This window comes from Vollenhovia emeryi, unplaced genomic scaffold (assembly GCF_000949405.1).
Source record: "Vollenhovia emeryi isolate VEMERY1.0 unplaced genomic scaffold, V.emery_V1.0 DF939240.1, whole genome shotgun sequence".
NCBI lineage: Eukaryota > Metazoa > Arthropoda > Insecta > Hymenoptera > Formicidae > Vollenhovia > Vollenhovia emeryi.
The window spans coordinates 178,327-191,323 of record NW_011967126.1 but is presented as its reverse complement, the minus strand read 5'-3'; the positions used below and the strand labels follow the sequence as shown (position 1 = coordinate 191,323).

General features: G+C 42.7%; 1 protein-coding gene across 1 annotated transcript in view; it reads left to right on the top strand.

The window, feature by feature from the left end:
• Nucleotides 1–12,997, top strand: part of LOC105560180 (venom dipeptidyl peptidase 4) — a 193,630-nt gene that overhangs the window by 110,685 nt on the left and 69,948 nt on the right. The window contains exon 5 of the mRNA XM_012009057.1: nt 4,212–4,411. Within this exon, the coding sequence (XP_011864447.1) occupies nt 4,212–4,411 (200 nt within the window). The remainder of the gene's footprint in view (nt 1–4,211; nt 4,412–12,997) is intronic.

Here is a 12,997-nt window from a genome sequence, read left to right as displayed (position 1 = left end):
TATTTACCAATTTTTTTAAATTATGTAATCGTGGGACGACGTGGCATTTCGAAGAGTTATGAGAGTTCCGTAAAATGTTACTACACATTTCTTTAATAATTGTATTGTCTGTATACGTTTTACTGATAAAATGTATAGTCAAATTTCCAAAAAATCCATCAAATGTTCCACGATTACATGATTTCCAGGGCTAATTTTAACAGAAAATTTTCTCCGTGTACGAAGTAATCTTCGCCGCGGTTTTCCAACATACATTTCGAGGATTGTTTAAAACGTAGTTACTAAAATAATTGCAATTAATGAGCGAAACAATGAGAAATATTAAAGACGAGAGTAAGCATCCCGGGGGAAAAAAATGAAAAACCTCGTTCTATATGTCTCAATCGTGTAATATCTAATTATATCTCATGACATCTGAAATTCTCAGAATCTATGAATTCTAAAATCCATCAGATTTTCAGAGATTTGATCCTTTTCTTGAATACTCGAGGTTATCTACCTAAATCTAATTAAATGTACTATTAAAATAATTAATTAGATCTGAATACATACAACTTCGAATATTCAACAAAAGTATCTCTGAAGATCTGATGAGTATAGAATTTGGATATAATTAGATATTGCACGAGTGAGATTTCCAGTTTTACCCGGGATAGCAAAATATAAATTGCGTATTATTGACATATTAATACAGGCCGAAAGAAATGATGCGTTGACAGTGTCGAATGTAATTGGAAATAATCTGGTTACTTCAACGACTGTGTTAATGAAACGCGTGCTTGTTTTATTAAAACGAGAGCATGACGTATTGAAGTAACAAGATTATTTTCAAGCTGAACTGTAACGCTATTGACGCAACGTCACTTTTTCCATGTAAACGACAGAAACATTGATTTTTGCGGGGCACTCGTAGATTTCAAGCGATTTTCATGCGCCTCCTTTTCCCACGCGTATACATGTGGTTACATAATCGTAAACGTGTTTGTCTGTTCCATCTGTAATCCCAGAAGCCGTCGCAAAATCAATTTCAGAATGCGCAGAGCGTACTTTTGGTTTATATCCGAACGGATTTTACCGTCTACAGAGAAAAGAAGCCTCTCTCTTTCCGCGCTTCTCGTCCCCCTCAAGCATCTTCCTATTCTCTTTCGGATGCGTACGTAAGTGTGCGCACCTGGAAAACGTATCCCAGGAACATATGCATTTGTGGGCACATATTGCGGCGACGGTAAGATGAAACTCGCATGTTTCGCGATACGTTCGAAGTTCCCTTATGGATTGGAATTTCTATGAAAGCGAGTTTTCGTAAAAAAAGTAGAAGCAGAGCGCGGAGAGGAGCGTAGCGAAAATCACTTTCGAACGTAACGCTCGTTGAAATTTCAAAATGTCAAAGCTAAGGCGGACAATCGGATCGGTCCGCTGGATTAAATGTAACTTAGTAACGCGTCTTCATTTTTCAGAAGAAGCAATCGACGAGTTAAAAGGCCGCGGTGGAAACCGCGCGAAGGGATAAGTCCGATGTTCTCACGCGAGAAAGTTGTTTCCGCGTAATTTAATTAATAATCCAACAATATGAGATAGCGCTTCAGCCAGTGACTTCGCTCGTTTCTTTCCGATAATGTATTTGCCAATAGTTCGCACGCGAATGGATTCCGATAGTTTCCCCGCGCGCGGAAACGGACGTTGCGGGGCTGGCAATCTGCCATATATCAGTGCCTGATCTCGATTTTAAAACTTTCATCCGAAATGGATAAAACTTTTATCCGAAATGACAGTGAAAAAAGATAACAATGACGGGCACGTGAAGGGAATGCGCCGCGGCGCCGCGCGTCGCCGAACGTCTTATTGTCGGACGCGTCTTGAACTTAAAACCGTGCATCTTAAACCGACGCGACGTTAAAAGAGTAAAATGTCAAACTTTGTCGGCGAAACTTTTACGGTACGTGAGGCAACGCGATTATGTAAAAGACCTATGCGTATTGTGGATGTACAAACGAAAAGGGTGTCTGTCGATGAAACTTGTATCCTATATCATAAAATCTACGGCTCCGGTACTCGAGTAAACAAATGGTCGGAATGTTTCCTGTCGATTTACATTGTCTACATTGTAGGATCCACAATGATATTTTTACGACGCGCGCGAGGGCAAAAATCAACTTCCCTTAATCGGCTTTCCTCAAGCCCTTTGTAAACAGCGTCTACCTAATCGCGAATGAGCGCGCGGAGCTCTTTAGTCTTGGCAGAAATTGCCCGATCAAGACTTAATTTACGAGGAAATCGTAAAACGCGGGCAGCGGAGGAAAATTGAAAACTCTATTCGAATATTTCTTTTTTACAAGACGTTTAAATTTATTAAAATCCCAAAACATGCGAAAGAGGCGAGAAACAATAAGACATAAAATTAAAGGGGAATTAGAAGAGATCGAACGAAATGAAAGAAAAAAAGTATGGACGACGTAAAGGATAAACCGAGGGGGAAACCGCTGAGGGCATTGTAGTGCACAGATTTACGGTGTTTACGTTGTACCTATTATTTTATATTAAAGCCCAAATTAATCGAACTCCTCGTTCTTGCTAAACTACCCTTCTTTTAATTTAAATAATCCTACATTACTGGGCATTACTAGGCATTTTTTGGGCATTAGACTTGTTGAGGCATTATAAAATAAGATAAAATAAGATAAATAAGATAAGATAAGATAAAATAAGATAAAATAAGATAAAATAAGATAAAATAAGATAAAATAAGATAAAATAAGATAAATAAGATAAAATAGTACCCAGTGGGCTTATCTTATTTATCTTATTTTATCTTATCATTAGTGGGCATTGGTTTACAAGACTTTGGTCAGCGGTTTCCTTCTCGAGATAAACGTATTTGTGTCCCTCAAAGGAGGGGAGCCGACGCAATTTCATTCCGACGGAATTAATTATCGTAGCGTAACATTATTTATATCGCACGAATAATAAGTCAATTAACGTGCACGATAACGCGATAAGAGATAATTTATTGCCGGCAATAAACATGCAATTCCCCATAATAGTTTCTGTCGCGCTGAAAGCATCAATAATACGGTTTCGTAAACGTAGCGCGACCAATACGCGAAAACGCGCAGCGCGCCACGCCCACTCGGATGTTAACGGCGCCCCGTGAATTATAATCGTAATTATTCCCAGAGTAATTACTTATTCGCCATTTTATTCGATCGTTCCCTCGCCGGTAATAATCCCCTTCCCGCCGTTGTTTGGGGGCCGCGGGCCTTTGACGAAGAATTTGTCGCCCGCATTACGTTTCCCCGGCCGGAGCCGCCGTGACAATACGGCCGCTGCTAGTTATGCGGGACCGCGTCTCCGGATTGTCCGGCAGTTCCAAACTAGAACCACCCGCCTAAAATCATACAGAGTTACGGCATTGTTGAGGCGGGACGCGCGCAGTGACGTCATTGTTGGTCGCGGCGATCGGTCACGAGCGCTAAGCAATAACAACGCGGACGTGATCCGGCGGCGCTTGCACCGTCTCCTCTATCCGTCTCAACTTCATAAACTCGAATTTCGATACCGACCCCGTTGCGGGCGCAAATTCATCCGACTGAGATCGATGGGCGAGACGCGGGCGCGCAAAGAAGCGCAATTATCTCCGAGGAGGTGGCCGGGCTTTACGGTTTTGCACCTTCGTACTTCGCGTTTTTGCACATTGTATTTTTTCTTTTTTTAATTATCTCGCGAACGGAGAAGAAAGTTATCGCGAGAGGCGGCATTTCGGGCGGTACATTAGCGAAATCGAAAAATATAAAATATATGAGACGTTTATCTCGCTGCTTAACGTTGCTCCGCAGTATTTCTCATTTCAAGACACAATGACGTGCGCGCGCGTACGTACACTCCGTCTTCCCGGTCTCCACCGCGCTCTCTCTCCTTTGGTAATTTTGTTACCGAAGTAGTAAAAAGTGCTCTTGCATTCGTAACATTTTTACCGCGACCGTCCGTCCTTGAAAGCGCAACGTCCTTCGAGAGATACTGACTGGCGAACATTTTATTTACCGCGAGAAACGTGCAGCGCGGAAAAAGCGGGCAAGTTGCGCGCGTCAGTTTCTTTCCCGCTCGAGAGGCGGAAAAACCGCGGAGCGGTCGCCGTCTTGGAGAACGCGCCGGGAGAAATAACCGTACGGGTCGTTGTTTTCACTGTATTATACGAAACGCTTTATTGTTCGCAGGCTGGAGACGGTATTGGCGGCAAACGAGTCGACGCCGCTGCAGCTCGCGACTTGGGCACCGCGCGGCAACGCCCTGATCTACGTTCACCAGAACAACATCTACTACAGGCCGGAGGCGGAGGTGGCCAATGACTATCAGATAACCAACACGGGGGTGTTCGGTACTATTTACAATGGCGTGCCCGATTGGGTGTACGAGGGTGAGTAGTCCAACGGAAAATGCAGTGCCGGCGAAAGTTATATCGCCTTCCGACTTTTCGAGCATAACTGCACCCAGAAGAAGGTTTGAAATTAAACAAATTTATTGGAATTCTGACCTCGCTAGGCTTTTATTTCATTTCAAAGAAGTGATCTTTACCGATGAAAAATCAGCGACTTCTCGTGTAACTTTATTTATTTAAGGGGATCCTTCAGCCATTTTTTTTACCGACACAGTCAAATACAGTTTTTGCGCTTATAATTCATCCAATATCTCTTTTATTAGACTTCTGAACTGAATGTTTTAAATATAAAAATGTTCTGCTATACGGTCCGCAACTTATCATGGCATTATTTTGTGCATAAAAGCTAATAAAAAGGATTACATGCGCAAAAATTACATTTGACTGTGTCGGTAAAAAAGATGGCTGAAGGATCCTCTTAATATAAAAGTTCCGTAGGCTGTCTGTGCAAAACGTTTAGCGTCCACCCTCGGGACAACATGGCAGAATATTACTGTACCGTTACAAATGGGCTTAGAAGCCTGTGTGAAAAGAAACGTCTCTTTGAAAATATGCGTACGTGCGAAACGTGAAGTCGACGAAAAAATATTTTTCTACGCTTCTAAACTCGGTGTTTTTGGTATGAAAATGTTCTACTGTGCAGTCCGGTCCTGGTATTAGTTTGTGCATAAAAGCCAACAATAAAATTTACAAGCGTAAAAACTAATATTTGACTCCGTCGGTAACAAAACTCGTTTTAACTGGAATTTCTAGAATTCATATCTTTTTCTTCGAATCTATCTAAAAACGTTTGGTGCAAATCAATAAACATTTAGTAGATTTAAAAAAATACGATTTCGACGTATATCACTTGCTTACCTAAGTAACTATTTTCTCTGGGTGTAGTTTTAAAGTGCACGAATGAAAAATTCGAAAATCTTAGTGTACTTTGTCAACACCCTTCACGTGTAAGTTGCACGTGTTATCGGGTGTTTGTTGTAAAATTTCAAGCACAATCGATGCACTTTGGCGAAAGGTGTGCTCGGTAAATCTAAAAGTGATGTAATTTCGGCCGGCATTGTGTATATTTCATATTTATCCTCTATTAGAATCGTTTAACGAGAACCCGACAAACGTTCCGCGTGGAAAATACTGATGCGTTTAAAAACACGGCTGTGCGGTGTTTTGAAATACTTTTCACCGCGTGTATTGAAATACCTCTTTTTTTTTTAATTCTTTCACGCGAAGGTATAAATACTCGAAAAATCGAGTGAAAGGGATAACAAGAGTTAATTGGGTTAAGGATAGTCTATATCTGAGTGCAAATCTCGCGTAAAGCCGATATATCGCGCGATACACTTTTTGCGACCGAAACCGGGTTACAAAAGAGTGTTTCGATTCATTTCGTTCGCACGCGTATGGCAACAATTCAGCGAGTCACGCAATATTTTTCATTTATCCCTTTGAGGGATCCGTTCCTACAGGGCGTACAACAACCCCCGTTCGACCGTAAAAATATTTTATTTATTTTTTATAAAACATCCGTTTAAAGCGGAGCTGGCGCGCCGACACGCCGGGCTTACCTGCACGGCGCGTTAAATAATTCGACGGACATTGTCCGCTCTGTAATTTCGTTGAACTGAAACACGCGAGATTAAACGGAGAACGCGCCTTGTTGCTGCTTATGCCGGGCTCCTCTCTCGTGCTAAGTAATAAGAAACTAGCTTTATGCTAATGGCTAATTAGACATGCAAATTGATACGGCTTTTACCGAGGAGGAAAATATTTGTAGTTGAATTCCACGCACGCGCCACGTCTCTCTACTGCCGTCTGTCAGGTTTAATTCATTGAAAACTATGCATATATTCCGCGCAATTTTCGCCTCGAAACATTAATCTGCTAACAATAATTAAAGTTGGCGAATTATCTGTTGTGTCACGAGATTGCAAAATTTAATTGATTCATTGCTAAATCGGGTCCAGACGTGAGTCCCCGCAAGTGTATCGCGGACTCTCAAAGTATTGTCTGCTGATCGGACTCGCGGGCTTTTATCTCGCGCGAAATACGGTATTATAGCGCGACGGGGAAGAGGCGCCCGTATATTCAGCGTTGTAATTCGCGTAGCCGATGCTCCTGGGGCTCGCCCGCGTTTGCATATTGCTGAACCTTCATCAACCATGCTCTTTTTCCACTCCTCGCCTTGTCCCTTTAGACGTCGCGCCTGGTTTTACCGCGCGGGTACAACATCGGCGGCGTTGAATCAACGGATGAAGCGCGTAAAAATTCATCAGCGTCCATCGATAAAGTATAAAGTTCGCGGACAACGTGAGTGCTTCAACGGCCACGGTCTCACTTCCAGTTGATTTGGTTCCTATATCCTGAGTGACGTCCGTCACGATGAATATGTATGTCCCGGCGATAATAAATTCGCCATCGAGTCCATGCATGAAAACGTGCAGACACAGAGAGCGATAGAGAGAAAGAGATAAGTAAAGCTTTTCAATTTGTCTCAATCGTCCGATACTCTTAGCTGATTCGATCGAAATTTCAAGCATCGTATTATTCGCAAGAAAGTGTCCACGCCTACATCCACACCTGTACTGTAAAGAAAGGATATATAAAGTTACATAAATAATGAGCGTAACAATTACACAATTAATAACGGAAATGTATAAATTCGTGTACTTTTACAAAGATTCGTTTCCACTCTCGTTGCATGAACAATTGGAAAATTGTGGAAAATGTTAAAATTAAGAGCGGATTATTTTGTTATATAAGATAACAATTTTATCTGCAAGAGGGAAATTTATTGGCGTGTGTAAATGTAAGCCCAGATGATCCCAATATTTTTACCCATTGTACACGGAAACAACTTTCTCTTAAAATTTATTCTGTCGCGGGACAACACGGCATCTCGAAATTGTACGAGAGTCTTTCGAAATTTTACCACGCATTTTACTAATGAAAAAAATTTCAGAAAACTCTCATACAGTTCTTCGAGATGCCGTGTCGTCCCACGATTACACGATTTTTAAGGATAAATTTTAAGAGAGTTTTCTCCGCGTAATAGTTGCACTTTTACACGAAATTCTTTCGGCGCGTGCAAGCACCTTGCAAATCGAAATTGTTTCAATTCCGCATTGTTGACGGCAAAAAGAATTTCATTAACCAAATCGGCCGTTCTGGAAATCGCGCACGTCGCAGGTAAACGCACAATATCGACTTTGTCGCCGAACGCCGCGGCGATAATCAACGGGGGCGAATGACGGTTATCGTCGCCCGTGATTGTTATCGCCGTCCCGCTTTTCCGACGGGGAAAAAAAGTTTTTCGCGGCTGCGACAAAACCGCGCGTGGCGTCGCGAAATCGGGGAAACGAGCGAATCGACGACGACGCGCGCGCGCGCGCCTCCATTTAAAGGGGTAAGTGCGGCAGATTGACCGGATTCGAAACGCCCGTGCCGCATGGCAGCTGGACCGGGCAGCTGCCGCCGTTGAAAAGCGACGGGAAAACTCGGGGTGTGATTTCAAATGCGGAGTCGCGCGAGCGCGACGCGCTTTTACACGTGCATTCCACCGATTATCCTCGGCGTGGGTCAACGGGATGCTGATCGACGCGGGAGATCGGTATCTCTCGGCGTCGGCCGCCATATATTTATTCGCGCGCTCTCGCGTTACAATCATCGCATCGAAATGCCGGGAATTTTTCAATTAACGACATTCGATTTTCAACGCGTCCGTCCGCAGCGCGGCGCGATCCTGGTTAAAAACTTTTTTTTTTACGGTTTATATTTTCTTCTACTCGTCTCTCGTTTATTTTATATATATTTTTATCGCAGAATTTTTCGGGGAGATGAAGCGCGATGAAACATTCGGAGACGCGCGCCCGAGAGGATTCAAACAGCGCGCAGCTCGCGATCGCTCGAAATTGTAATGTAACAGATTGCAGAGGAGAGAACGAAAGAGTAGACCGTTATCCACGATTTCCCGCCCTTCCTCCCCCCGAGATCGAGCGTCCGGCTTTCGTGGAATCGGCGATTTAAAGTCCTCGATCGCTGTGCGATCTTTCGCACCATCGACCGGCGACCGTGTCGGGTAATTAAGTCGCGCCGCAGTCGCGCGTCCCATGATTGATCTCTCCGCGCGTCCCGGCGGGCCAGAGATGATAGAAATTGTTTACGCATCTCTGTTGTTGATTTATTGCGAAAGTTGCGGATAAATCGCGCCGTTTTGCCGGTCGACACGACGCCCGGGCCCGCGTTTTGTTTCCCCCGCCGCGCCGGAAGTGGCGTCGCAAATGCGCGAGATCGCGCTGGATTCTACGGGGATACCGATAACTTGGTGATATATCTGCATGCAGATGCGATATCGCGGAGAAGGAGGAGGGGGGGAGGGGAGGGAACGAAACAACGCCGGTTGTCGTCCGCGGTTCGTTCCGTTGTTTTCAGAGTACACAGAAATCCTGGCGATCGCGGTACGCGCCGCGGTCAATAATGAGAGCGCAGCCGCGCGGACGCGTTCATTTTAAAAGCACGCGCATTTTTAAACGGTACAAATGAGGATATTCGTTGAATCAAGATATAATGAACCGCGTAAATTTTAATGAACAGGACCGGCGGCGTTATGTATTTCCAGGAAAATCTGCCCGACAGTGCACATCTTCGTATCACGTTGCTGACTAATGACTCGTCCAGTAATTTGCAATTTAAATATACCGAAATGACCGGCGCGCTATCTAAAAGTGGAACGAGCATAGCGACAGTTAAAAGTTTGTCTGGAGAAACGAAGGGTGTGACTTATCGATTCTATGAAATTACAAATTGTTTAATTGCAAAATGAGAATTAATTAAACGCCGTTTATTTCCGGCAACAGAAATAATAGGTTTTACGGTCATCCATGAGGGAAGCGACATCTTGGAATATAGATTGAACGCTCATTTATTAAAATGCAGTAAAAATTCATCAACGTGTTTCGACTTAAGGGTATATACTAAATCCTAAAGCCGTCTGTTTTATCGACATTCTTTGTTAGAAGTAATCTTTTAAGGCTTTATATAGAAATGCGAAACTCTTTTATAGAATTAAAGTACGCAGCAAAATCGAAACTGTGCTGGCGGACTTTATATTATATAACGGGAAAAAATAAAAGAATTTACTAAGTTTCGGTAACTTAACGACAATATTTGCTTGATACAAGAATTCTACAATAAATATATACAAAATGAGACCAGCATACTCTGGGGACAACATAGAAGAACAATATCGTGCAATTTGAACTAAGATTAATAACCTAGAAAAAAATTACTTCTAACAAACGCACGTCCAAAAATCCAAGTCTAGAAGAAGAGAAAGAGTGCAGTATGGCGTGTAGAAATAATTGCAAGCTTTTTCGAGAGAGGTCGCTGCCAAACCATCTGCCAGATTGTCAGTAAAGCCATGGTGTTGACGATGCTAGAATTCCATCCAAAATCTCGGTCTGAGCAATGTGTAGCTAATAAAATTGCTGCTTTTTCGTAAAACTTACAAATTGATTGGCTATAAATTTCTCGGACCCAATTCCAGCATCGTGAACTAGAAATGTCGATAAGTGATGTTTTTAACGCCGTCTCCTATCTTATCGACACTGATCGAGTTTGCCTGCGGCTTAGGATTCCCTTAACTTACAATTAGTCATCTCAAGCGAAACAAAATTGACCGTGATACTTTGTATTTATTTGACTACACAAGAAAGGTAAGATGGTCTTCCAACCACCTTGCATCCTATTTAGCGATTTATTAAACTCTAGTAACGAAAATGTTGGCTAAATTTAACTAATTTATTAAAGTACATTACTTCTCAACCGACTTGCGTATCCTCAAAGCTCTCATTTGCGAGGGAGAAACGAAGAGAGAGAGAGAGAGAGAGAGAGAGAGAGAGAGGGGGGGGGGAGAGATAGAGAGAAGAGATTTGGGAAGATAATCGTTGAAAAACGCTTGACACTTAGGGTTGTTAGTCCACTTAATCTCCCTCTCTCACTTATAGTTACGCGACAGTTTGAAATTTACTTGTTGCCGTGCGTCGTGTTCCCCTTCTCCGATGACGTAAGCCTAAGCCTAACTGCACCGGACTTACGTTTCGTGCATTCACAAAGGGATGTCCGAATTACGCCGGGCGAGAGCCTCGACCGAAAATCTCACTATTCACGAGCTGGGCTCGCGCGGCTCACCGCTCGTTTCGCCGTGCTGTGAAAAAGTACGACGAACGGTCGGCTGATGCTCAAATTTTGTGTGCGTGTTGTTTTTTTTAAATATTTTTTTTCATTTTGTAAAGCGAGACAAAAAGCGCAGAATATATGTAGCTTCCAATTTCACGGGGCTCTTGATATTTGTATCTCTTTCTAAAGTTCCGTAATGGATATTTTTATCTTTCGCTAACGGTATTACATTTATTCGCGATTTTTTTTTACGCCAAGCACACTCGGACTTGCACGACGCGCGTCGATATTATTATGATACACGGTGACAATATTACAATGACGTCTTTGCGCGTGCATAAAACTAATATCGCTGTAGAATATTTTTTAATTTCACGCGTACATTGTTACGCGCTGAACCGTGAAAGGATACGTATTGTGAAAGGAAAAAGGGGGGTACGTTTCACGATAAATTTTTTCCTCGCGGGACAAAAGATGGCGACGCCATTCTTCACGCATAATAGTGTTCGATATGACTAATTCGCGGGTGTCACTGGCGTACACACGCCGCTGTTTAAATATTTCACCGACATCTCCGAGTATTTGTGGACGTCGTAATGTCCCGGAAATGCTATCGGACGTCCATGTTTGGAATGCGTTTGAATGCACCGTACGTGTTCGTAGCGCGGGCCAGTGACAAACTGCCGACTACGTTATCGGGCGCTAAATCCATTACGAATGGCAATGATTAATTAATACGAGAATGACAATTAATTAGCGAATCGTCCACATGTGGCATATATTAAAGGTCGCACAGTGGAAGAGCTTTCCGTGCGAGGGGAGCGAACCGAGTCGAAAAAATATTTTCTATAAATTGAATAATCATTTTGCGACGCGAATCGATGGATTGGAGCGAAATGGACGGGTTGGAAAACGGCAGGAATGTTGAATTAAAAAATTTATCGTATTGCGGGCCTCCCTAATAACGTCTTATTTATCGGCGATGAAAATAATCGCGCGTCGGAAAGATTTGCGGTTATTACGCTGCGAGAAATCGATCCGTAATAACCGCAGGCGATGGCGAAATCGTTTCATCTTGTGTGTGGCGGGCGCGCGCGCGCGCGCGCGCCGTCGTTCGCGATTTTACACGTTCGAACAGCCGCGAAAGAGTCGTCGATAAAGTGTCACACCGTCGCTCGAGGCACACCGAGAACTTCTCAATACAGCCTGCATTTTGTTCTCGTCAGCCGTGGGCCGCGCTGATGACACACGTATATCCAGCTTGCACCGTGGCTTTGGGATTTTCTTAGCTAGCGCTACGACATATAGACTTGCGCGTTGAAGATTTCTCACTCGGACAGAGCTCGCCGCGAGATCGACGCGTTTTGAGAAATCGAAATTGTTCCTTTCTCGAAAACGCCGTCTTCCGACAGCGTAACATCGTAGAGGATAATAGAAACCACTCCATGTCAGTGCGGCACAATCATGTTTTAATGCTACGCGGAGAGAATTTTCTTTGAAGACTTACCCTGAAAATGGTGCAATCATGGCATTTTGAAGAACTTTGAGTTTTTCGAAATTTTACCACATTTTACTAGTAAAATGTATGCACAGGAAAAAAGTATCAGATCAACCTCTCACAACTCATATTAATTGTACAATCGTGTAAATTTTTGTCGATAAATTTTTCATGCGTTTTGATTCACTTATATAAAACAGAATGTTTCTAGACGTAAAGAGCACATAGATCAGACTTAAAAGAGAAGTGACGCACGCCGCGCTGCCAATCGGCCACAACTGTTCGATATTAAACAACATTCGCGCCGGTAACGTCTCTCTTTTTAGAAAGGGAAAGGAAGAAATGACGGTGTATGCACGATAAGGAAATTAAATACTAGCTTAAGTATTAATAAATTTCACATTTCAATATTATACAGGGTGGTCTAAAAGTCCCGGAACGGTTGAATATCCCGAGAAATTGTAGGTGGATCGGAAAACGGAAAAATACGTGTTTCCTATTTTTGAAAGAGCTATCGAATGATACCAAAATTGACCCCCCACCCCCACCCCTGTGGGTGGGGCGGGGGACAACTTTAAAATCTAAAATGGGAACCTCCACTTTTTATAACAGATTCGCATTCCACGTTAAAAATTACGTAAGTTTTGTTTGAAACATTTTTTTATTTGCCTAATACTTTTTGAGATATTCAAGAGAAAATTTATAACTTTTTCAATGTTTAGCTTATGATATCTCGTTAACTATTTGTCAGAGGGAAAAGTAGTACAGGACTTTTTTACCTGATTTGATCTCAGGAAAATGCTGTTGCAATAGTGCTCCAATTATGGAAAATTTTTGTGTATTGTACCATCTACCAAATTTACATACATAAAAATTTTCAATAATTAGAGCACTAT